This window comes from Megalobrama amblycephala, linkage group LG1 (assembly GCF_018812025.1).
Source record: "Megalobrama amblycephala isolate DHTTF-2021 linkage group LG1, ASM1881202v1, whole genome shotgun sequence".
NCBI lineage: Eukaryota > Metazoa > Chordata > Actinopteri > Cypriniformes > Xenocyprididae > Megalobrama > Megalobrama amblycephala.
The window spans coordinates 4,251,222-4,278,720 of NC_063044.1; the positions used below are offsets into that span (position 1 = coordinate 4,251,222).

The window sequence follows — 27,499 nt, forward strand, 5'->3', positions numbered from 1 at the left end:
AGGATACCCTGGCAGAGGACTGGGGCCAATTGTAAGATTTTGTTGACTCTTGAACCAACACAAACCTGAGACGCAGAAAAGATGAAGCAACTGGATGCACTTATGATGAGTCAGAGCCAACAAAACCTCATGGGATCACATTTTAAATTAAGTTAATCAATTAAAGGACAAATATGGTCAAGGATGACAAATAACAAATGTGTGAACATAGATTAAACACAAATTTCTGGGGTCCATTACAAACAGACCAAAAAACAACTTCCCATAAAGGACTTTGTTCATTTTTGCTCTGTTACACATGGTGGCGCCACAACACTTTAATAAACCTTTGAATGTTTTATTTAGGATTCACAAAGCATAGCACTGCTTGAAAAGTTACATAACAATGTATATTTGCATATTTAACGGTTTAATATTCAGAATTCAGTGTTACAATTCAAAGACATAACTGTAATAGAGTCTAAAACCTTCAGTACAATAATTATTTTTGCTACAAAGATCCAAGTTCATTTTATAATAGATAATATGATGATATAATGATGATTATATAAAGGGCATATAGCAAACCGAAAAGCTATGAAAATGCAGTACTACTACAGTAGTCTGTTAAAGGATTAGTTCACTTTCAAATAAACTTTTCCTGATAATTTTTCCTCACTCCCATTTCATCCAAGATGTCCATGTCTTTCTTTCTTTAGTTGAAAAGAAATTAAGGTTTTTGATGAAAACATTCCAGGATTATTCTCCTTATAGTGGACTTCAAAGGTCAAAATTACAGTTTCAGTGCAGCTTCAAAGGGCTTTAAACGATACCAGACGAGGAATAAGGTTCTTATCTAGCGAAACGATCGGTCATTTTCGAAAAAAAAAAAATGTAAATGTATATGCTTTATATAAACAAATGTTCACCTTCTAAGTGCCTCCGCCAAAACACGTTTTCGTATTCTCCAAAAAGTTTACGCTGTATGTCATACACCTTCCTTATTCTACTTACGGAACGAACGCAGCGCGTATCTGAAGTATTCAGCAATAGGGAAGGTATAAGACATACAGAGTAAACCTTACGGAAATGTGTTTTGGTGGAAGCACTTATAAGGTGAACATTTGTTTTATAAAGCATATACATTTACATTTTTTTCGAAAATGACAGATCGTTTCTCTAGATAAGACCCTTATTCCTCGTCTGGTATCGTTTAAAGCCCTTTGAAGCTGCACTGAAACTGTAATTTTGACCTTTGAAGTCCACTATAAGGAGAATAATCCTGGAATGTTTTCATCAAAAACCTTAATTTCTTTTCAACTGAAGAAAGAAAGACATGAACATCTTGGATGACATGGGGGTGAGTAAATTATCAGGAAAATTTTATTTGAAAGTGGACTAATCCTTTAAATATTTCAAAAGCATATTTCAGACATTATTTCAGGCAGAAGTCATTCCTTTGGGGGTTTGTCTTTTTCCTTGCAGCTTAACTTCTCCACACAAGATTCAGGCAAGAATGGTACTTTCTCTAGACGGAACAAGTAAGTTAAGGGCTGGATAGTGCTGCTGATGTTTACAAAGGCAAAGCCCACTGGCTGCACATAGCAATGAAAGACCTTACGTGGATAATGGTCTTCAAAGGGGAACATGGCAACTGGTGGGAGATAGTTGCTCACGATGATGATCAAGATAGACAGCACCATCTTAAATGCCTTTCTTTTCATTGGATGCATCTCATCTTTACCAGAGCCTCGTGAGCGTTTCAGTGCCCAGAGGATGGCCACGTTACACACAACCATCCAGGTGAAAGCAAACAAGACCTCACCAGTGAAAACCTTCTCAAAGTTGTGAATGCCACCAACGGTTTTGGCTGAAGCATAAGCAAAAGTGAGCAGCAGTACCACGATGGTCAAGGCCGATCCTGTATTTGATGTCCTTCAACTGTCCGAATGCGATGGGGAAGAGAACGGCTATAAAGCGATCCAGACAGACGCACGAGAGGAAGAGCGGCCCACTGGTGTCCTTTACCCCGAAGGAGAACTTCAGAGCCATCCAACCCATAGCACTCCTCCAGTGGTAGAGATTGAGGAACGCTATGATTGTCATGAATCCAAAGTAGGCGTCCATGAAAGCCAGGCAGCCCAGGAAGATGTCAGAAGTTGAAGGCTCCTTACGGGTGTTTATTAGGTTTGCTATGACCAGGATGTTGGCAGGTATTCCTACGATCACGTTGAAGGATTGTATAGTTAAGTCAAAAATGATACCACTCACCATTTGTTCGCACCCTTCAAATGCACTGAAGGCGTGTGTTGCATTGACTGAACCGGTCGTCAGGTTAGAAGAGGGCAGGTTGCTTCTGAGGATGTAGCTTATTCTTGTATCGTGGCGTAATTGACCCTCCATGAATTCTGAGGATCTGAAACCAATGAATAAGATTCTGGAGGAAGAAAAAAATGACATGATACAGATAATTGAACATGCCAATATAATTTGGAATGCCTGTTAACATTAATAATAGCTAGAATTTGGTATCAGATTTAGATTGTTTTATGCCTTGAATGGTGAAGTGTTTATGTTAAAGGGGACCTATTATGGCCCTTTCACAAGATGTAATATAAGCCTCTGGTTTCCCTTAGGATGTGTCTGTGAAGTTTCAGCTCAAAATACCCCACAGATCATTTATTATAACTTGTCAAATTTGCCCCTATTTGGGTGGGAGCAAAAACACAGCGTTTTTGTGTGTGTCCCTTTAAATGCAAACGTGCTGCTGTTCCCTGCCCCCTTTCCAGAAGAGAGGTGGAGCTTTAACAGCTCGTGCTTCGGTTGCTCAACAACAACAAAGCTGGAGAATCTCACGCAGTCAAAATGATGATTGTCAGTAGTAGTGTTCAGCCTTTTATTGTTCAAACCGGAGTTGAATACTGATGTAGAATTTCAGGAAGTCACAATTTTAGAATGCAACTGGACGTTTCTGAATGGGTAGTGGATAAGGTTATGTAGTTGCTGTGAAGTTGATTCAACTCATCGACTAGCATGTACCATCATGTTAATCTTTTGTGCAAATCCAGGGTTGAACTGACCCTCGTTTGTGAAGCAGTCCGGAGAAAAATGATTTGCACAAATATATAACACATTACCGACTTTCTTTGGCACATTTCCTTCATAATTGAAAACTCTTCTTAGGCAGTATGCTAATAGGGCAGATCGTCACCAGTCATAGGTGGGGTTTCCCTACTCTTATGTAAGAGTAGGGTGAAAACTGGAACTGTGCATTTGGAGAGACTGTTTATAATTTAAGGGGATTATAAAAAAAGGAGTGGGTGGATTTTAACCATTATAGGCTGGTTGTTTACACATACTGTTGACACACATCTGTGTTCAAACAACCTTATAAAAGTTAATTTAGCATAATTGGTCCCCTTTAAGGGTGACCAAACCTGTTCCTGGAGGGGCACGGTTCTGCATATCAATTAAGCCTACTTGAACGAGCTAATCAAGGGCTGCATCCAAAATCGTATACTCCCTATTATATAGTAGGCGAAAAACAGTATGTGACAAAAAGAAATATGTCCAAATTTACAGTACTTGTAAAAGAGTAGGCACAAACAACCCAGATGATATACTTCTTCTGCACAGCAAAATCCCCAGAGTTGAATCACCTCTGCTCAGAGTACATTTGGTCCCTCTCTAAATAGTGATAAAGTAACACTGAAGCAAGAGCTAAAGTTAATGAGATAATAAAGCGATTAATTAAGTGATGACTGAGCATTAGTGATGAACACCTGCTGTTAACAAGCACAATCACTGACAAAAAGAGAAACACAAGAACTACAACTGACTTCAGCCACAGCCTTAAATGATTCAATTGAAGACATTAACATTAAGGTCCGGTTTCACAGACAGGGCTTAGACTAAACTAGGATTAGGTCTTAGTTCAATTAGGGTATTTAAGTATCTTTTATAAATGTACGCTAGAAAAAAAAAAAAAAAAAAAACATTACTGGTGTGAATCTTGAGACAAAACAATGGCACTGACATATTTTAAGATATGTCAGAGCAAGTTGCTGTCAGTTAAAAAAGCTCAAACGTGCATTTTAGTCTAGGACTAGCTTAAGCCTTGTCTGTGAAACCGGGGGTAAATCTCTCAAGATCTCAGCAGAGGAGGATTAAACATCTCCACAAACAGCATTACCAACTTCACTTATTACTAACCAGATTGACTTTATTTCTGTCAGATGTATACAGCAGTTTTTTATTGAGAATTAACAGAGGTTTAGATGTTGATGTTTTACTGGGCAAGAGAAAAAGAAAACAAAAGGAAAAACAATGCCACCGCCATGGAGATCTGTATTTGCTTTAGTTGGGCTCTTGACCCTTGAATTCCTATGTTACATTTTTCACTGCAACAATGCATGATGTTGTGAAGCAGTGAAGTCAGTGCTTTATAATGGGCAGATATTAGCTGCTTTTATATGATAAGATAATCATTGTGAGCTGGCCTGATAGCAGTATCTAATATGTTTTGTCATTTACACATTTAGGTTTTGCATTACCAACTCTGTGAAACTATAGCATGAGAACAAAGTGTTGCAGCAAAAATGATCATGAATGATTTTAAAACCATGTAGCGCATAAAAGATTTTGAACTACTGTGTTATTTAGACACACAAATACATCAAGAATCAGCATATGAATCTCAGCAATGGTGATAAACAAAACACCTCATGCAGCAATGCATGCTGGGTATCACCATAGTACAAAACTCCCATCATGCACTGCAGTATACAATAATTATTGTCACCACTGTTGAGGTTTGTATGATAAGTGTTCATGTCTAAGCCTGAGTGGTAATAGTTGTTAATTTTCAGCATTGGTGCATTACAATTGTTTAATTGATTTTTTTTTGTTGCAGTTCTGTAATAGCTGAATCAGTCAGTAAACCAAAGAAAAAGATAGAGAGACCACTTTGAGATGTTCATTCACATGTAAAAATGTTCATGCCGAAAATGTAAGATCTGCTATTTCAATCTTTTAATAAGCATTACGCAAGTGTTTGCTTAAAAGCAAATTATTTTGAAAACATAAAAGGGACTCGAGCCCAACTACGGCAAACACTGACCACCATGATGGTGGCATCCTTTTTTGAACAATAAAACATCAACATCTAAACCTCTGTTATTTCTCAATAAGAACTTCTTTAGACATACAACAGAAATAAAGTCTGTTAGTAATATGTGAAGCAGGTAATACTGTTTGTGGAGTTGTTTAATCCTCCTCTGTGGAGATCTTGATAGATTTAATGTCTTGAGTTGATTTCATCTAAGGCTGTGGCTGAAGACAGTTGTAGTTCTTGTATTTCTCTTTTCCTTTAGTGATTTTGCTTGTTAACAGCAGGTGTTCATCACTAAAGCTCAATCATCACTTAATTAATCATTTAATTATCTCATTAACTTTAACTCTGCTTCAGTGTTACTTTAACACTATATAGAGAGTGACCAAATGTACTCTGAGCAAAGTTGATTTAACTGGGGATTTTGCTGTGTGGTGAGATTCTGAAGTGTGTCAGATGCTAGATATATCAGATGCAGATATAGTATGTCCGAATTACGTTCATACTACACACAGTCATATTATACAGAACATACTTTTTAGCAGTCCTGAAATAATTAATTATTAAAAATACGTACCTACCTAAGAGAATATGCCTTTTAGGATGCAGCCAAGGTCTTGACTAGAAACCACACAGGTATTGGGGTAAGCTAAACTCTGTAGAACATTGGCCCTTTAGGAGCAGGCTTGGACATCAATGGCTTATGTCCTCTGAGTGAGGCAGGGGTAGCCAATCCTACTCATGGGCAGGAAAATCTTGCAGGGTTGCATGCATGGGGTTCTGAAGGAGCTTTGAAATGTGCAGGAAACTAGCTTTCCAGGATTGGCTACCCTGGCTGAGACCACTTCATGTTAGTCGGTAAGGCCAACATGGAATTTGTGCATGTGGAAGTATGCTGTAAGCTTCATAAATTTGGAAAGTCCATTAAGGTCTTCACCAAGGGTAGCCAATCATGTTTCTGGAAGGCTACTATCTTAGAGTTTAGCTCCAACTCTAATCAAACACACTCGAACCAGCTAATCAAGGTGTTCAGGATTACTTAAAAATTACAGGATTACTTCATGTGTTGGTGCAGTACAGTTGTTCTACACCTTCCTGAGTGGCAATGACTTTTATTTGGTACAGTGCATCTGACCAGATTCAATCTTAATGACAATTCATGGAACATCTCAAATGTTGTGATCTGACATACATCAGTTATGACAAACAGCGTCTCCCCCTGGGGATATTCTCCTGTTATCCCGCTACTAATACCCACAGGAGAAGAGCCACTGCACAAACACAAGTATACAGAGTACACAAAAACACACCTGTGCAGAACAGCTGTCGATAGGGAATTTAGGGAATCACAGTTCATAAAAGACAGACATGAGATCCGCCCTATTTCCTCAGCTTGGATTTATAAATGCAGGGAAATATGTGCGAGGGAGCTGCACTTGTACGTTGTGAATCGTATTGATTCAGTATGAAAACTGATTTGCCAGGAATGTCATTTTCTATTGCATGATTTCAATTAATGATTAACACAGTGTTTTTCCAACTCTGGTTCTGCGATACCCCCAACACTGCATATTTGGTACTGTATGTCTCCCTACTCCAGGGTGTCCAATCCTGCTCCGGGAGAGCAAATGTCTTGCAGAAATTGGCCCAACACACCAGTCTGGAAGTTTATAGTGATCTTGAAGCCCTTGATAAGCTGGTTTAGACGTATTTAATTAGGGTATGAAATAAACAAATAAATTATGGAGGAAGTCAGCCCTCCAGGACCAGGATTGGACATCCCTACTCTAATCAAACACCCCATTACCGCTTCATGACCTGAAATAGATGTGTTACAGTTAGATAAGTAGACATGTAAAATGTGCACTGATGGGGGTCCTCCAGGAGAAGGGTTGTGAAACACCAGATTCATAGGTATTTTGCTCACAAAAAACTAGTGAGTATAAAACATGTCAAACATAACGTGTGAAGGACTGAGGAACTTCTGTGGTTCATCTGTCACCTTTATAGCAGAGCTCATGTGAATCACCACCCTGTTAAGTCCAAAGGGACAGTAAGCTTCATGTGTTCTTGTCATGCCATTCTCTGTACCACTGCTCCACTGGGGCCTCAGAAGGGCCCTTGTGGCCCTACTCTCTCTGTCTTCAGGCTAAACTCCCTCCAGTGGTACATCTGCTAAAGGATAAGGAGGCTCCCAGGGATTGACACTCTTAATCAATTGTGTTTTTCTCATTCAGCTTTGGGGATTTCAACCAGCTAGAGGTGAACAATGGAAACTTGATTTTTTGAGAAGTCTGTTGTGAACTATTTACACACTCTTAAGCAATGGTTCTTTACCCTGGTCCTGACGTATGCCCAACACTACACTACTCTCTAAAAAATGCTGGGTTAAAAACAACCCAAGTTGGGTTGAAAATGGACAAACCCAGCGATTGGGTTGTTTTAACCCAGCGGTTGGGTTAAATGTTTGCCCAACATGCTGGGCAGTTTTATTTAAACCAACTATTGTTTAAAAATTACTATGGCTGGCTTAAAATGAACCCAAAATAGCTGGTTTATTTTTAAAATTAAAAACCAGATGCAATTAGAGGCAACAATAATAGTCAAAAGGTGAACATTTATTAATAAGCAATTTAATAAATGTTTATTGTTTAATAATTATTCATTGAACATTAATAAATGTTCATTTCCAACATACTTTGGGTTAATTTTAATTAAGCAATACAGTAATTTTTAAACAATAGTTGAGTTAAATAAAACTACCCAGCAGGTTGGGCAAACATTTAACCCTACTGCTGGGTTAAAACAACCCAATTGCTGGGTTTGTCCATTTTTTACCCAACTTGGGTTGTTTTTAACCCAGCATTTTTTAGAGTGTACATTTTGCATGTCTCCATAATCAGACCTGATTCCTAGACACTCCAAAACCTTTAAGTGGTGTGTTAGGTAAGAAACACATCCGAAATGTCAACTTTTGTAGTACTGAAGGACCAGGGTTGGGAAACACAGCTTTAAATCAGTGTAATTCCAAATTACAAGTCAACATAAAACAGAATTGACCTTTTACTCCATTTACTCGTTTGTTTTCATAATGGTTTATTAAAATGTAACCACGTATGCTATATCTGAAACAACTTTCTTTTTCCACTTACATAATCATTACTCTATGGTAGGGAAATAGTCAAACAAGTTACAACCACAGCCCTCCAACCTCTTCTCTGCTGCTAATTGTGACCAGCACAACACCAAATTAGTATAGAAGTATAGAAGGTGTGTTTTTGACTGGTTTTAGGCTACATATTCTTTTTTAAGCATTTGGGGGGAAAAAATCATCTGGTGAATGCAGTTTGAGGCAGTTTTAATGGGTTGTGTCCTCTCAAATGAATGAATGAATTGAACTATTGGTAACTTTTTTCGAGCCCCCTGCACTACTTTCCTCCCCACCGCCACTGCCATTTCTGCTGAAGCCAAACGTGTAGTGGGGTGAATGTTTGTTAATAGTGCTATACATCAGAGGTAAAGCTAATCAATTCTCATAATAAATAAAGGATAATAAAAATGTTCGCCAGGGATTTGGTCACATAATCTCTTATTTTCAATGCAAGAGCTTTACCAAACAGACTCTCTTTTGAAAATTGATTGTGTGCTCTTCTTTTGGTTCTTTGAAATCCTACTTTTGTGATTTACACCAAGTGAGCCGAACACCCCCATGAAATGAAGGCTTGACTGTTCATAATTATAATAATACTGATAGTAATGTTGGTAATATTAATGTTATGAAAATTAGGCTACATATTATTTGGATGCTTTGAGTGTTGACCCCATCATGACTAAAGTAAACCAGAAAAGGTATAAATGTTGAAGGCACAGCAGTATTAATGCAAAGAGAATTTTTTTTGGGTCCTGGTTTTGTTATTTTAAAGAGGAGTAATGAGTAAAAACATATTTTATTATTATTATTATTATTATTAGTGAGTGTCCTGACTGTCCTCTCACCAGTAGTGAAAAATAATTACAGAGGAACGATAATCAGTTCTGGAATCAAACTCTGTTTTCCTTGTCTAAAAGACAAATACCTGGTCGAGTCTCTGAAACTTTTTTTTTTTTTTACCTTAAACCTACAAGTCTTGTACTTGAATTGAATATTTTTTTGTTGTCTAGTTAGTAAAATTTGTGATCAAAATATTTTCTTAAAAGTTAAAATATAAAAAAAAATGTGTACTTAAGAGCCATCAGTGTCATTTTACATTATAGTATTAACAATTCTTTATAGTTAGAATAGTTGAACATATGCCAAACACAACCTAAACAACTGCAAGATCATCATGATTTTTTTCACATAACCATTAATTTAATGTAAAAAGCCTGTAGCACAAATAATGACATTATTGAGGCATGCAAAACAATATTTAGAGCTATCAATATGCATAACAGGATGAATGAAAAGATAGAAAAGACAAGAAAAAGCATGCTTCTTACCAGATAGATGGTTTTAGCTGTAAAGATGTGGGTCAGATTGTGGAGTCCCCTTTATAAACATCATGAGGCCAGGAGGAATTACAATTGTTGATAGGAGGCAGGGTCTTTTTTGAGATGCTTTTTGGACTCGGTCCCTGATGGTGAATTAGACTGTGTTTTCTAGATTCTTCTGTCCTCACAGGATCAGAGCTGTTTTGGTGGGTGTTTTCTTGGTAAAAGCTCATAGTGTGTTGTTTAAGAAATTATTCCTTAAGATTATATGGATCCAGTTTAATTATGAGAAAGAGCAGCTTTTGTAAGAAAAAGCGAGGTACCTTTCTTTCAGATTTTACATTTTCTGCCTACAATGTTCATTCTGTAATAATAAAAATAAATTGCCTAATTTAGGCTATATGTTACCCATTCCAAATTGGGAAAAAAAAAAACATTTAATTAAACATGCAACAAGAAACTAAATAGGTAATATTTCCCACAAACGTACAGTATGCCATTATTATATAGAGTATCAGGACAATGAATAAACTGCATAAAGTCAGATCAGAGAAAATAAATGGGTTCGGTGAGGCATGAGACCTTCATCGGCTGAGATCCAGCCTATTGCACAACACCTCTCCCCTGACTCCAAAACTCGGTCTGGGGGCTGATTTGCATCTTGGGACTGGTCCTGGTTTTGTACCACCAGCCCAGAGGCCCTCATGTCAGTCTCTCACCCTCTTTCATTGCAAACAGAGAGCACAGGTGTCTGCTGCCACTATATGCACTTGCATGACTGCTGTGCGTTACTGTATGTGGCTGCAAGTTATACATTGCTCTCGATGGAGTGTTTCACAAGTTGGAGAACTTGATTGTTATGAGTATTTATCAATACTCTAGTCTAGAAAATGTTATGAAAGATGTGACAAAGGTTATTTTATACATTAGGTCTTTGTAAAGGATACTGGCAAGTCCAAATCACTCATACACACACTGTAGTTCCTATACACATGAGGGATCAATCCTGCTCCTAGAGATCTACACTCTTGCAGTGTTTAGCTCCATCCCTACTCTAACACAACTGCATATACTTTTTATAACTGCAAAACCTTGATTACCTAGTTCAAGTGTGTTTGATTGAGGTCAGATCTAAACTCTGCAGGAAGGTATCAGGATTGAATACCCCTGTTGTACAGCTTTCCCATGGGCTTAACCAGTATACTATCATGCCATTAAGTTTCCATGGTGCACTACTTTTTAAAAATTACCTGGATGATGTGGTGATCTACAATAGGACCTGGAAGGAGAATCTCAACCACCTAAAATATGTTTTTAAAGGCCCCAAATGGCAGAACTGACCATCAACCAGAAGAAATACTCAATACACAAACCGTAGGTACTTAATTACCTTATTTATCCATCCATCCATCCATCTTCCAAACCACCTTATCCTCTGTAGGGTCACGGAAAAAGTGCTGGAGCCAATCCTAGCATATCTCAGGCTGAAAGTAGGGAGGTTATGTTAATGGTCATGGCAAAAATAGACCACATAGAAAAGCTGGAAGCCAAATGAACACCACAGACAAAAAGGAAAACATGAGCTTTTCTTGGACAAATCAGCAGGTACAGGTGATTAGTTACACATTTTCTAAATGCTTCAAAAAATTTTAATAACAAACCCTGTGGTTAACATTCAGACTAATGCGAGTCTTCATCAGAACTTGCATGCAATGAGACGTAAACCACATGGTTTGTTATTAAAAATTTGTTCTGGAGTATTTAGTAAGTGTGCGAGTTCTTACCTTTGTTTGATTTGCATTTTTTGGAACTTACAAATCATTCTCTACTGTGTTTTTTGACAGGAAAAACATTCTCCATTTTGCTACATCGGCAGCCCACATCAGCTCCTCCAAGACTTATTTAACTGAATGCAAGGAAGCCTTTTACAAACTAAAAGAATTGTTGCCTCACAGAGGTCAGATTTCTTGTCCATGTTGATGGCTCTGATGTGATAGGTGCCGGTACAGGGAGAATCTTCCTGCACAGACAACTCTTTGATTGACAAAAGAGGTATCAGGAGGGTTATTGAGAGGGATTGTGTCAAACAAAACATGCACATTCCATTTCAACATCCATTACACATGTAGGGGTTTTGATGTCCGTGGCCTGGTTAGTAGTATGAATAAATGCATGAATCACATATGTATATATTCCGGCATGAGTTTTGCCAGATTGCCAGAGCAATGATTGACCTGTATCATTATGCTTCTAATAACTACTGTGCCAATGCCAAAAACTCTCTGCATGAAGGAGGCCCTCTCTCTAGGAGTAGGATCAGACACCCTTGCATTAGGGAATGGAAACCATGGCATCTATTCATGACTCAGCCAAGGATTGTGACTTTGGCATTAATGGAGACAAATAAATGACTACTGTGTATGGCAAATATGGAGAAAAAAAGCCCAGACTTTGCTTGATTTGCAGTTCTGTTATGAAAGTTTTGAGCACATGTCAGCATTCAGCAATGCAAAGTCAATACTGACAAAGCTAAAAGAGAGCTGTGTATCTAGAATAGAAAGAAATAGATGAATCACAAGTAAACTGAATATGTGAGAACAGAACACAAATCACAAATGATATGAAGTCACAGACAAAACAACAGTATCCCACATTGTTTAGAAATAAAAAAAAAGAGTAGCCTATGTCTGAAAGTCCAAGACATGCCCTTTAATTTGCAAATGTGTGTGACCTAACTTGTCATTGCATTTGATCACACATTAATTGGAGATACTAGCTGAACTTTTCCAAAATTAAACTTAGAATTTCTGTTTAATTTCCAGTGAACTTTTGATCACCAAGCAAGATTCTCTAAAACTCATCATGAAACCATTTAAGACATGCTAATTATGCTAGTAACTTTTCATTGGGTTGATGCTATATTGCTAAATTTGTGTGATAGGGCAGTATTACATATGTAACCAGACTAAACCTTTACTAAATCCCCCTAGAAATGCTACTCAGCAATCCATGTGCCATATTATCAGACAAGGTTTTGCTCTTTCTAATGCAAGTCTCTCCTCCATACTAAAACAGTGAGCCTGACAAACTGAATACATGGCAGCATAATCACAAACTTTCCACTTGTGACTATCCTAGAGAAGTTTGTAACCTGTCTGACTGACAAAGAAGCTACATCACCAATATGATACAGTATCATATTAAAAGTGTGTCTGAGGCCACTTTTAAAGGGTTAGTTCACCCAAAAATTCTGTCATTTATTATTCACCCTCATGTCGTTCCACACCCGTAAGACCTTCGTTCATCTTCGGAACACAAATTAAGATATTTTTGTTGAAATCCGATGGCTCAGTGAGGCCTCCATTGCCAGCAATGACATTTCCTCTCTCAAGATCTATTAATGTACTAAAAACATGTTTAAATCAGTTCATGTGAGTACAGTGATTCAATATTAATATTATAAAGCGACGAGAATATTTTTGGTGCGCCAAAAAAACAAAATAACGACTTATTTAATGATGGCCGATTTCAAAACACTGCTTCAGTAAGCTTCGGAGCGTTATGAATCAGCGTGTCGAATCATGATTTGGATCGCGTGTCAAACTGCCAAACTGCTGAAATCACGTGACTTTAGCGCTCCTGCTGATTCGACACACTGATTCATTTATGCTCCGATGCTTCCTGAAGCAGTGTTTTGAAATCGGCCATCACTAAATAAGTTGTTATTTTGGGTTTTTTTGGCGCATCAAAAATATTCTCGTCGCTTTATAATATTAATATTGAACCACTGTACTCACATGAACTGATTTAAATTTTGAAAGAGGAAATGTCATTGCTCCCTATACAGGCCTCACTGAGCCATCGGATTTCAACAAAAATATCTTAATTTGTGTTCCGAAGATTAACAAAGGTCTTACGGGTGTGAAACGACATGAGGGTGAGTAATAAATGACATTATTTTCATTTTTGGCTGAACTAACCCTTTAAGGCTCACCTCACTTTTATCTATCTATCTATCTATCTATCTATCTATCTATCTATCTATCTATCTATCTATCTATCTATCTATGCGTGCAACTATGTAAATGTGAAACACTTGGTCACTGTTCACATCCCACATCACAGAATGCCATCATGCAAATAAAAATGTAGGCTATTAATGTGATTCATTTCCTAAAATTTTATATTGCAGAAAACAGAAATGTTTTTCCATATGGAAAAACATTTCAATACAATGTTAAAACATTTTATCCTAAAATAAATATACCTACTTAAAAACAAAACTGCATAACAGACGCATTGAGGGGTTCAAAACAAATGTATTGAAATGTTTTTCCATATGGTACCATCTGGTGGTCAAAAGATGAAGTTCACTTAAAACGCTGTGCCCATTTCAGCAGCTGGTTTACATGTTCGTGGGTTTCAAAAAAGAGTACTCATCAAAGCTACATATATAGAACAAACATTTTTCTGTATGAAACGTGTGAGTGAACGATCAGCTTGTCTGTGCGCGTTTATTGCTTGTAATGCTGTGGATCTACGGGTGGGCCTGGGTGACAGCTTGCCCACCCTATCAGATCCAGGGATATATACATTATTATTTTTTTAATAATACGATTTTCTAACGTTTAAATTTTTTTCAATAATTATTTTAAATATGATTTGTTTCGTCATGCATTAGAACTCTATCCTAATATTGATAAGAATATGCTAATTAATTCTTCTCTTTAGTTAACTTACAGGAAATGTTCTTCGCGCCAATAAACGGATTCCAAGCATCGTGCTTTTTACGTTAGGCCCACAAAAATGGCTATTTATGACACATTTAAGAAAGAAACACGGCTAGAAAAAGTTGACAGGATGCCTTAACAACTTGGCACTTCTGTCTTTTGAAAGAGAACTAACAGATAATTGAAATTACGACGTGTTATCAACATCTTAAATTCAAAACCCAGCCGACAACGACTTGTTTAGAACAGACATCAACTATACAAGGTAAGCTATGAGTAGGTTTTTAGTCTGACCCGTCGTGGCATGGTTATGCAATATTTGTGAGCAGGGGTCGATATTTCTCTTCGTGATGTAGTTGTTAACAGTACTCTAGTTGAATCTCTCTCCTGCTTTATTATTTATTTATTTCAGTTTTTCACTGTTTAGTTGGTGCTTCAAGCCAAGGGGACCTATGCCTCTTTTTACAGTATGTAATATAGCCTAGTAAGTCTCTGGTGTCCCCAGAATACGTCTGTGAAGTTTCAGCTCAAAATACCCCACAGATCATTTATTATACCATGTTGTAAATGCCCATTTTTGAGTGAAAGATCTTTAAATGCAAATATCTTTAGCTGCTGCTCCCCACCTCAGTTTCCAGAAGAGGGTGGAGACTGTACAGCTCGTGCATCAAATACTCTGCCTAAAACTTAGTCCTATCAGTCCTAACTATTCTTATCACAACCGGGGGGAGTACTCTGGGTTCAGGCCAAATTTCCAAGATCTGAGCCCTCCACCCGGACAGCACGCCAAAAACGCATAACCTTTACTCTATTTAAAGGGTTAGTTCACCCAAAAATGAAAATAATGTAATTTATTACTCACCCTCATGTCATTCTACACCCGTAAGACCGACCTTTCATCTTCGAAACACAGATTAAGATATTTTTGATTAAATCCGATGGTTCAGTGAGGCCTGCACTCAAAGCAATGACATTTCCTCTCTCAACATCCATAAAGGTACTAAAAACATATTTAATTCAGTTCATGGGAGTTCACTAGTTCTACCTTAATATTATAAACTGACGAGAATACTTTTTGTGCGCCAAACAACAAAATAACGACTTTTCAACAATATAGTGATAGGCGATTTCAAAACACTGCTTCGGAGCTTTACGAATCGAATCAGTGACTGAAATAAGTCTGTGTGTCTTGCTGGTTGTCCTTGTCATGCCGAATTGCCTCTATAACTCTGTTCTCGTCCATCGTCTCCTTGGTGGCCTCATAGTATTTATGGATCACAAAACAGGCATAGATGACAAAGGGAAGGTCATTTAGATTAATGTCCATTGCCCTTCTCAATGCTCCAAACCGCGCTTCATTCTGCCAAAAGCGCATTCGATGACCATTCTAGCTCGACATAAGAACAGTCCAAAATACTGTTCCTGAACAGTGCCCCCCCCCCCCCCCCATTTGCATACTCCTTCATCAGGGAGGGAAGCAAAGGATATGCTGAGTCCCCAAGATGAAAAAGTCGAATGGCCTCCTCGTGTTCTATAATTTGTTTTTTGATGAGTGGATCTTACCATTTTTCAAATGTGTGTTCAGCATGGAATTTGCAAAAAATTCAGGCATCAGGGACACTACCCGGCCATTGAGTGATGCCATTGGCTTGGTGAAACCCTGCTATACATTCCTCTACTTTGGACTCAGTGACAGGTAACTGTACACAGGGCCTAAGTGGACTGTAATAGCTTTACACACTTGCCTTACTATTTTCGACACTACCTGTCTTGATAATCCAAATGCGTTTTCCGTCTTGTGTAATCTGCCCTTGTCTGCTAAATACAGTGTGCAGGCAACTTTTTTGACAACACTGACAGGTGATCTCTGATTACAGTCTTCCCTTCAATGTGTGGGCGAAGCAGCTCACTCAAAGACAACAGTGATGTTCTTGACAAATGAAAATTCTCTCGCCATTCTTCAGCAACAACCACTTCATTCTCAAAGTTGTCCCACCAACTAGAGGTCCAACTGGGTCTCATCCAAAACTGGCGACGATGGCGGCAATGTCTGTGTCGTCGGAGTGTTGTCATAAGCAGTGTCCTGCGTATTGCATTCTGACGCCTCTGTTCCGCAATATAATGGGAGAACTGTGCATGTATCTGTGTACATGTGATAAGCCCTGTTAGCACAGTTATTAGCAGCAATATTTTGGCTACGTCCGTCAATTGCACAGACTCGCCTCATGTAAACAAAGGAGATAGTGGCACACAATCTGACGTCAAACAAAGGAGATAACGGTGTGCACTCCGACGTTACAAGCTAAAATCTCTAGTTTCACCGTCTACATGACAATGTGCAACAAGAGTTTCTAAAAATCTTCACCCTAGCAGGAGTTTTCAGTGACTGGATACTGCGTTTGCATGTGGTGGAACGTCTAAACCCCATAGAAAAAGCTGCAGTTTTGAAAATACCCATGTTCGTGTGAATAGGGCCTGACTGCAAACTGGCATTCAGATCTGCTTCCGCTTAGTTAGCAACACCTAACTTCCTATAATCTAATACATTTCTGAAAGAAGAAATCAAGTCCTGACCTATAAATGGTTGAGAGTGTTCTGACTGGTTGCCAGGGCATGGCTGAAGTTTGATTGATCATGGTGACCTTGAGACTGAACTAATGAGCACTCGGTAACAGAAATGTGTTTAAGCCAGTCACCTGAGCCGTAAATGTTGAAACTGATCACTCTGTACCAGAACTATTTTCAGAAGAAAATCACACTGAAATCACACACTGCATAGGCATTTCTGAAATAGACTCTATCCAGTGGATACTTAGGATGGCATATGATTTGAAAGAACTCTTGCCACCACTTACTATATTTCTTCTCATGAGTTTGTCATGGGGAATTTGCCTCTAGTCTTCACTGAAATGCCGTGAGAATCCAAGCTCTCCAAGTTGTGATGGTCATTCTATAAAAGAAATTCAGAAAAGAAAAATGGGCCACCATCAGTTTGTTAGAAAGCAATCAGGAAAATCACAAACCATATATAGTATATCACAAACCTGGTCAATGACAGCCATTAAACCTCGATTCATCCAGCAGCTTTCCATTCCTCTGGTAGACTTGTGTAGACCACTTTTCTCTGGAAGACCAGTTTGCTCATCAGCCAGCATAAACACCTTGATCGGTGGGTCAAATCAGTTATGATTTGACCAAACTCAGCTCATGTCTAAAGATGAAATGACATGACACAAAATTAAGCATACATGAATTCATTTTATAAAATGGTATTCAGGCTTATTCAAAAACTTACTTACAAAATAGTATTTATGATGCATCTCCATAAGTAAAAGAACAACTGAACTAAAGGAAGCTCAGTGGCATTTTTTAAATGTACAGAGCTGATTTTATTTTTGATCTTGGTGATTTTCTACGACATCATGCCTCCTGTAAGCAAAAGTGTAATAATCAGATAATCTGTTGATTCAGACAGCAATGTCATTCTCTCTTCCTTCTGACTGCTGTTGTCTTCTTCCAGCTGGATAATCTGTGAAGAAACCTTGTCTGTTCTCCACCTTTCACTCTTTCTCTGTAACCTAACTCCGACCGGCAGTTAAGGCTTGATAACTCTTCTACTGACACACAACGGAGACAGAAAAGATAGCCATTGGATGCCTTATGTGTCATGGTTACCCAATGGGATCACAGTACTTTAAATGAAGGATAACAGATTTAATAAATAGATTTATTTCAGAGATCTATCACAAACAACTTCTCATTTTGCTCTATTTTCTTGTCTGTAACACATGGTGGCGCCAAAACTCTTTAAATGATTCTTTGCATGTTTTATTTGTCTCAGGATTTACAACAGATACATTTATGCTTTAACATTTCAAACAAAGCATATATTAAAAATTCATCAACAACATAGCTAGAAAGAGTCTGAAAACATCTAGTAAAATAATAAGATATTTTGAGATATGAATAACTATGGAAATGAAGCTACTAATTTACATTTAACAATCAGTGCCAGTGTATCAGTAGTGTAGAACATTTATTTCAGACCATGGCAGAAGTCATTCCTTTGGGGGTTTGTCTTTTTCCTTGCAGCTTAACTTCTTCACACAAGATTCAGGCAAGAATGGTACTTTCTCTAGGCGGGACAAGTAAGTTAAGGGCTGAATAGTGCTGCTGATGTTTACAAAGGCAAAACATACTGGCTGCACATAGCAAGTGAAGATCTTGTGTGGATAATGGTCTTCAAAGGGGAACATGGCAACTGGTGGGAGATAGTTGCTCACGATGATGATCAAGATAGACAGCACCATCTTAAACGCCTTTCTTTTCATTGGATTCATCTCATCTTTACCAGAGCCTCGTGAGTGTTTCAGTGCCCAGAGGATGGCCACGTTACACACAACCATCCAGGTGAAAGCAAACAAGACCTCACCAGTGAAAACCTTCTCAAAGTTGGGGAGGCCACCAACGGTTTTGGCTGAAGCATAAGCAAAAGTGAGCAGCAGTACCACAATGGTCAGGCCGATCCTGTATTTGATGTCCTTCAGTTGTCCGAATGCGATGGGGAAAAGAACGGCTATAAAGCGATCCAGGCAGACGCATGAGAGGAAGAGCGGCCCACTGGTGTCCTTCACGCCATAAGAGAATTTCATAGCCCTATAACCCATAGCACTCCTCCAAAGGTAGAAATTGAGGAAAGCTATGATCGTCATGAATCCAAAGTAGGCGTCCATGAAAGCCAGGCAGCCCAGGAAGATGTCAGAAGTTGAAGGCTCTTTCCGGGTGTTTATTAGGTTTGCTATGACCAGGATGTTGGCAGGTATTCCTATGATCACGTTGAAGCACTGTATAGCTAGGTCAAAAACGACACCGGCCACCATATCTTCACAGCCATCGAACACACTGAAGACGTGTGTCGCATTGACTGAATTGGTCGTCAGGTTAGAGGAGGGCAGGCTGCTTCTGAAGATGTAGCTGAATCTTGTGTCGTGACGTAGTCGACCCTCCATGACTTCTGAGGATCTGAAATGAGACTCTAGAAAGAACAGTAAAAACTATGTTAATTGAACTTGAAATGGCAAGCTCACAAATTGATTTTGAATATAATATCAGACTGACTGAAACTAGACGGACAGTGTCATTTTTCTGTCAGTGATTTTGATTTTGTGCTATGATACTGCATACAGTGTACTGCACAAACCCAAGCAATTCAATGTTTTTAGCAGGAAAACCCACAATTTCAACCCACAATTTTCTTTGCAATTGGAAAGATAAATAATTGGCGGAATAATTGGTGAGCATGTCACCTGCTGACTTTGCTAGATGGCAAAATAAATATTTTACGATTCCCCAATTTTGTTTAAAACTCCAAAATCGTGGCCAAAATCACATTTTTAATTTTTTTTTATTTATTTATTTTTTAAATCCAGTAACCTTTAGATACTTCAGCATTAGTAGGATCGTTGTAGAGTGAAAGCTTTTTTGGAAAGCATGCATGGGTTAAGTGCAAACTCCAGAACTTGAGTAAATTCTTTTTCCAGGACACAGCAGGATTCTTTTTTGAGAATGTGCTGTTTGGAGGTGTAAGTCAGCAAGTCAGACTAAGGCAATGATACATTTTATATGCATTCAGTATTGTATTTTAAAGGCAATCAGTGGACAGTCCTTAGGCCTGGTTTCACTGACAGGGCTTAGATTAAAGGGGTCATATAATGCCACTTTTACAAGATATAAAATAAATCTCTGATGTCCCCAGAGTGTGTATGTGAAGTTTTAGCTCAAAATACCCCACAGATAATTTTTTATAGCATGTTATATTTGTCACTTCTTTGAGGGTGAGCAAAAACACTCTGTTTTTTGTGTCCCTTTAAATGCAAATGAGCTGCTGCTCTCAAGAAGAGGGTGGAGTTTCAAGAGCTCATGTTAGCAGCTCCGATTACCTCAAGCAGACTCGCATTCCCCCAGTTTCACAGACAAGGCTTAAGTATGGAATTACATTTGATCCAAAAATAATGAACGTAACTTTTCAAAAAAACTAATAAAAATATAAATTGAATCTGAATAAAATGTCTTTGAAACTTAAAAAAATAAATCGCAGGCAAAATGTTTGACTTTGTTTTTAATACACTGCATGTTTTGCTAACAGTTTCTTGTCTTTCTTTCACTGATCTTTACTTACAAAAGCATTTCCAGAGTTTTCATTTATGCTTCTGAAGTTTTCGTTTACAATCCCAGAGTTTTCGTTCGTCTTTCTGGCACAAATCTCTCGCGGGGGCGGGGCCAGCAGTGGTGTGTTCTCATTGGCTACTGAGTTTTTGATTGACAGCTTCTACTTGACCTGGAAGTGAAGACGTCAGCGTTGTGTTTACAATTACATGTGTGGAGGTGAGCGTCTGTAAGCGGCTTCTTATTTCATTTTAGTGATGTTAAGATAGGCGTTTTTATTATTTTATCTGTATCTGCTGCTACTATAGTGAGATGATTTCTTAGGCCTAGCACAGACGAATGATATAATCATCATTATCATCAATCATCGTCGTTATATGGATACTTGCGGTAAGTCAGTATTTTTTACGTTTACAAAATAAATATAAGTAACATTACTTGCTTTTGCTTTTTCAAATGGAGAGGTATTTTAGAGCTCATTTAGAGCCCACTTTATACAGCAGTGTTATGTTGATTTAACCCAATCATTACAGGATCTGGTTATGTACTGTAAATACAGCCTTGGATTAGATAATATTTAAAGGGGAAATGGTAGTTTTTAATAATAATACATATAAAGTACTGTGCAAAAGTCTTAGGACACCATTAGATGTTGTTTTAGCAATGGTATAGTGACCATATAATTTTTTTTTCAGACTTCTTATTAGAATATGACCAGGAAAAACTTTAAATTTGTAAGCATTATTAAAAAACAGGAAAAAAAAAGACTTCTACAGGCTAAAGTGGCAAGTATTTAGTGACCTCTCCTTACACTTGAGTAATAGTGAGAACCTGGCTCTCTCAAACCTAAATGGAATGGAAAATGACTGGAAGGCCAAGAAAACTTTCAAAATCTGATCACAAGTTTCTCCTTTGAAAAAAATGGAAGTCTAGGAGGTCACATTAAGCTAGTCATAGACTGAAATGCATGTTTGAGCTGTTTTAACTGAAAGAAACTTGCACTGATATATCTTAAAATATGTCAGTGCCATTGTTTTGTTTCAAGATGCACACCAGTAATATTTTTCTAGGGTATGTTTATAAAAGCTACTTAAATATCCTAATTGAAATAAGGCTTAATCCTGGCTTAGCCTAAGCCCTGTCTGTGATTCCGGGGCTTAAAATGTCAGAAACTGTTCATCCTTTTATGTTCCAACTGGAGTTGGACAATGATGGAGAGACTCAAGAAGAAGTGACAACATGTAGAATGCAACAGGATGTTTCTGAATGGTTAGTGGATAAACTTATGAGTCCCTTTGCTTTGAACTTTGAGTGTCGTAACTTTGCAGATATTGTTTATGCTTGAACAGCAACATTACACACTAACTTAAGTTAAAAAAGTGAAATCATAATCAGCCACCCCTTTAAGCCAGGATTATGCCTTAGTTCAGTTGGGGCATTTAATATGCCAGTGCAAGCTGATTTCATTTAAACAGCTCAAACTTGCATTTTAGTCTGGAACTAGACATAAGCTTTGTCTGTGAAACCAGGGGTTAAAGTTGATTTCACACTGCCTCAGAAGTGCAAGATACACACCAGAAATGTTTTTTTTTTTTACTTCCGCCAATAGTTATAGGAATGAAAACGTTCCTCTGGTGTGAAAGCCCTATAGTTTGACTCTCAGTAGAAAGATAAGGGCCTTTCGCACCGAATAGTTCTATGAACTCAGTTCTAGGAACTTGCCACTAGTTCCCTGAAAATTAATTTATCTCCCGGGCCATGTTCCTGGTTGCATTCACACTGGGAATAGGAACTGTTCTTAACTGTTCCACCGACAGTGGCGTCTTTAAGTGCGGTATTTACAGACGCTGAAATCCGGTGGATGGAGGTTGCCGTGATCGGAGCTGTGTTTGTTGTGTTGTGGGTTTCGTGATAATGCAGATGGAATATAAACGCATAATTTACACAACTGAAAGAGCAAAAAGTGGGGGTAAGAGACAAAATCTCTATGACAACTTTCAGTATTACATATCATTGAGGCGGAGATAAGAACACAACCCTGCAGACAGCGGGTAAATTCCGTTATCGCTGTTTTCCAAGTTCGTGAAGTAAATAAGTTTACCTTTTCAAATTTTACCAACACTCTTAAATGTCACCAATGTTCTCGTTTGTGTCCATTTTTATTTCTCCTAAGGAATTTTAGAGAAACATTTGAGACCCAAGTAACATATGAGCAATAACTTTATCTTTTTAGTAGCTTCAAGCTACCAAAGTAAGACAGTTTGTGGATCATGTCACATTTTGTCATCTAACAATGCATCAGCTACCACAAACAGGCAGGATAATCTACCCCTGAGGATGTTTTCCTGCTATCCGGCTGAATATCCCCACAGGAGTGCAGTCACTGCACAAACACGAGGGCACAGGAACACATCTGTGTAGAAGCACCTGTCGAGAGGGACTTCCATCAGGGTCTGTACAAGACACGAGTCCCGCCCTGTTTCCACAGCATATATAAGGGCACACTTCGCTATGTGCGAGGCAGTTGCAATTGTAGCAACATATTCACAATGTCCAACTTGAAAAATGATTTGCTAGCTTCTGTTGCATGAATTAAATTATCATATTTTGCACAGCAAATTACATTAAAGGAACTTTTAGGGCTGATAAACAACATATAAACTTGGTGCATAAATAGGGGAGGTCATAAGTGCGGTAACATGCAGTAATATCAGCGTAAACATAGAGCAGTTACAAAAGTAAAATCCCTATCATACATGACTACCCCCTTCCAAATCAAAGGAAACTGAGTAAAAAAAAAACTAAAGTAAGAAAGTAAACATTAAATATCATGTTTTCTATTAGTTTTACAACTCACACCTGTGGGTAGGTTGTGGCAACAGCGCTCTTTGTATTTAACATTAATTTACAAAGATTAGGGTAAACTGTAGATGTGTGCTCTATTTTGTAAAAGATAAGTATGAAAATCACAGTGTACGGCATTGAATCGGCACTGTAGTACTTCTTGCATGGCTTGTTTAATCAGAGTTTAGAGTCAGAACTATTCATCTACGAAATATTATTTGTTGGATACTACAAAACATGTCAAATAACATACAAAGGACTGATGAAGGTCTGTGGTTCATCTGTCTCCTTTATAGCAGAGCTTATCTGAAGCACCTCCCTTAAGTCTGAAGCTTCATGTGTTCTTGTCATGCTTTTCTCTGTACCACTGCTCCACTGGGGCCTCAGAAAGGCCCTTGTGGCCCTGAGCATGTCCCTGACCTACTCTCTCTCTCTCTCTGCCTTTAGGATAAACTCTCTCCAGTGGGAGCATGCGTGCTGAGAAAGATTAGGAGGATTCCTTGAATTGACTGTTAATCAATTGACTTTTTCTCCTTCAGCTCAGGGTAATAATGGGCACTTGATTTGATAAAGTGTGTCCATTTATATATTCAAGTTGGTCAGGTCTGTTTTTGCTTTATTGAGCACAAATGGAAATCTATATCAGTAGTCAGTTTTTATGAATCTGATCTACTCTCAAAAGATGACAAGTTGATTATTCTGTGTGATTTCAATAAAATTTTAGTTTAATTCTGCAAATTTTGTATTTAACAACTTGGTCTACATTAGGAATAGAAAAATAGGTTGTGGTTTTAACTCTACCTTCCTTTAACTTTTTAATAGTAATAGTTAAAAAAAAAAAAAAAAAACTAGTACAATTTATGCTTTGTTCATAATAATAATAATAATAATAATAATAATAATAGTTCAAAATAAAAGTTGTTGTTAGTGGAAAAGTCACATTTATATCATATTAACACTTTAAATCTTAAAAAAAGTACAAAACTTGATTTGGAAAGTACCCAAAACAACAAATGTACACTAATAATTTAAAGTTTGTTTATAAAATTTGAAGATAATCTAAAGACCTGTTCCTGGAGGGCCACTGTCCAGTAGAGTTCGGCTTCAACCCCAATTAAACACATCTGAACCACCTAATCAAGATCTTACTATGCATAATAGAAACTTTCCAGGCAAGTTTGTTGAGGCAAGTTGGAGCTAAACTCTGTACAGGAGGTTTGGACACCCTTGTTTTAAAGCAACCAATACAATGGCAAGATCATCCTTTTTCATGTAAAAGGCACTTACAGAATACCAACATTATAAAAAGCATGCAGCAGTATTTATGGCTTTTAATATTTAAAACAATCATAATTAAAGACAGATAAGACAAGAAAAAGCATTCTTCTTACCGGATAGATGATTTTTGTCGTAAAGATGCGGGTCAGATTGTGGAGTCGCCTTTATAAACATCATGAGGCCAGGAGGAATTACAATTGTTGGTAGGAGGGAGGATCTTTTTTGAGATGCTTTCTGGACTCGGTCCCTGATGGTGAATTAGACTGTGTTTTCTAGATTCTTCTGTCCTCACAGGATCAGAGCTGTTTTGGTGGCTGTTTTTTCTTGATAAAAGCTCACAATGAGTTTTATATAATTTTGTGCTTTTGATTATTTTAAATGAGTCAAATGCATGAAGATACAAACTGAAGATATCTGCAATTTTTATCATTACATTAAACTTACATTAATCTTTAGATTACTATGCTTAGGTGTATCTTTTAATCAAGACAGTGAAAAGACTGCATAAAGTCGGTCAGATCAGAGAGAATAAATGGGTTTGGTGAAGCATGAGACCTTCATCGGCTGAGATCCAGCCTGTCGCACAACACCTCTCCCCTGACTCTGACTTACATGCTCCAAAACTCGGTCTGGGGGCGGATTTGCATCTTGGGACTGGTCCTGGTTTTATACCACCGGCCCAGAGGCCCTCATGTCAGTCCTTCATTGCAAACAGAGAGCACAGGTGCAGGACTCTGCTGCCGAGTCCTGTGCGCTTGCATGACTGCTGTGTGTTATGCACCTATAATCTTATGTATTAATGCAGCGATGCATTTCTCTTTATTTGTCTTATGAAATACAGATGAGTTGGAATTACCCTGGATTCATTTATTAACTGAACATGGTAAGGCAATATTCAGTAGCATTTTTTGTGGGTAATGGTTGTTAATTATGCAGTTTAACAGATGCATTGTAGCATATCCTTTCTCATTTTCTTTTCAATTTCTAAATTCATTTATTTTGGGGGAATGGGAACTTTATCTATTTTCATTACAGTTTTTTTTTTTTTTTTATGCAAAGACGCATGTATAGGGTATATTTGTAATAAAAAAGTAAAAATAAAAGTAATTTATTTATTTATTTATTTATTTTTACAAAAATTAGCTTATCCTGTGATATACATCATTTTACATCAATGACGTATTATTTGTTCTCAAATTACAGGGATGGAGTTTAGCACACTAAATGATTGGAGAAGTCCTGCATACATCACCAGAGAGAGGAGAGTTGTTTCATTTTAATTATACATTACAAGGTCAAAAACTTTTTAACAAAGGAAACATACGGGAGGCATATGGATGAGTTGTTCACAATGAGATCCATAACATGCATTTAAAAAAAAAAAATTGTGTGAATTTTCTTTTTATTTCAACTTTAACAACCAATAGATAAAATCAAGTCCAGTCTCATGTTTATTCTTGTTCGATAAGCTGTTTCACTCACAAAGTATGTTACACTATGCATGTAAAAATGGATGATAACTTCTATTTTATGACAACTTCAAACTCGGGGTTAGTTGTAATAAAATGCATTAAACATCACTGAAATAGGTTTAAAATTTGTCTAAGAAAATAAATTCTTTGACAGATCTCCATTGATTTTTATATAAGATCTACACTGATTTTATGCACAACTGCTGCTTCACCTGATTTCTTTTGGATCGGTGAGGAAAAGTTCTATGGATGCTGCATATGAAAAATCCAAAAGGCATGGTAATCATCTCACTAATGGTAATAGAGCTGGACAGAATGGGAGGATTCTTGTCTTTAGCGGCAAGAGAGGGCAGTAGTGATCTGTGCTGAGTGATCTGCTGAAGACTGATGAATCTCCTTTACATGATTAAGTTACACAATTTAAATTTGCAAGCAATATTCATCAACAAACATGACATTCTCATAATAGCTGGTGAGACATAATCAAATAATTGCTAAAGGAAACTATTAGCAATTTTTTTCTGATATGTGACAGCTTAAAAGGTTTGGTCAGATCAGATTGTGTTATCAGCTGTTATTTGCACAAGATTTTACTGTGTGTCCGGCCATTTCATCGGAGAGCATCCTTCATAAAACCATTGTTACGTAAATTGTTGTATTACATTCAGTGCAAGGATGGTTTTGCGAAAGATTGTGTGAACAACTCAGTTGATGAGGAATAAAAAATCTTGGTTTTATACACCACACTGTCAATATCACAAATGAATGCTCCTTTTTACTTGCGTACATAGGTAAGTGCTATGTGAAAGTGGATAAAGACCTTGGCTTGCTATGTCAGCCAGTAATGGATTGACTCAGTTAGCGGATGATGCTTCAGATGTCTTATTAATCTCTATTGGCTTTAGCATCTGAGCTCAGTAAGCCAGAATCCATTAGGGTTTGGAAAACAGGGCATCTATCCATGATTTAACAGTCATGGCCATCACACATTTTCTCACAACACATCTATATATGTCTAGTTAAGAAAGCCTGCAACCACAGCTTGTTTGACGAAGTGGAAATTTAGTTGCACACAGTCATTGTGCAGTTATGTATTGTGAAATAGCCAACATACACTCCGCAAAACGCATTTTCTTAATCATTATTCTCAAGACTCTCAAGTCATAAAAGGAAGTTGTGATCCTCTTTTCTTCCCTGTTGTGACACATATCTAAGTAAAACGACTCTTCGAACAAGAAAAATGTAGGGTGGGACTTGTTGTCCATAGGGGAATTGATTGGATTGTGGTTTGCTATTGGTTGAATTCATGTGAGTGACAGGTTGCCCCGCCCTCGCATTAGTAAACACATCATCAGAGAAGAGATGTTGAAAAGATTATGAGTCACATGATTTTTTTAAAACATGAATTGTTAATTTTGATTTTATGGTGACTGTTAAGATTTTTCTCTATA

At 37.7% G+C, this 27,499-nt stretch overlaps 2 protein-coding genes and 1 long non-coding RNA gene across 3 annotated transcripts; 1 reads left to right on the forward strand and 2 right to left on the reverse strand.

The window, feature by feature from the left end:
• Positions 1-1,298: 1,298 nt before the first annotated feature.
• On the reverse strand, positions 1,299-9,904 carry LOC125256021 (G-protein coupled receptor 183). The gene is given in 3 exon segments (XM_048171686.1): positions 1,299-1,892; positions 1,894-2,416; positions 9,569-9,904. Coding segments are annotated over 2 exon segments (951 nt in total). The 5' UTR covers positions 2,383-2,416; positions 9,569-9,904; the 3' UTR covers positions 1,299-1,430.
• A 4,425-nt stretch (positions 9,905-14,329) lies between these two features.
• On the forward strand, positions 14,330-27,139 carry LOC125256478. Its single transcript, XR_007182123.1, has 3 exons — positions 14,330-14,554; positions 25,418-25,459; positions 25,780-27,139. It is a non-coding gene; the product is annotated as an uncharacterized LOC125256478 (long non-coding RNA).
• LOC125255700 (G-protein coupled receptor 183-like) lies at positions 18,063-25,092 on the reverse strand. Its single transcript, XM_048171154.1, has 2 exons — positions 24,690-25,092; positions 18,063-19,324 (listed from the first exon to the last, which is right to left on the reverse strand). Exons 1-2 carry the CDS (start codon positions 24,751-24,753, stop codon positions 18,348-18,350), a joined length of 1,041 nt encoding a protein of 346 aa, XP_048027111.1. The 5' UTR covers positions 24,754-25,092; the 3' UTR covers positions 18,063-18,347.
• Positions 27,140-27,499: the final 360 nt, after the last annotated feature.

Bases quoted from the DNA above. Each gene is read 5' to 3' on its own strand.
- LOC125255700 (XM_048171154.1), bottom strand. From the start codon at position 24,753: ATGATGTTTATAAAGGCGACTCCACAATCTGACCCGCATCTTTACGAC. The intron at 19,325-24,689 runs GTAAGAAGAATG...TGTTCTTTCTAG, and splicing joins CGACAAAAATCATCTATCCG to AGTCTCATTTCAGATCCTCA.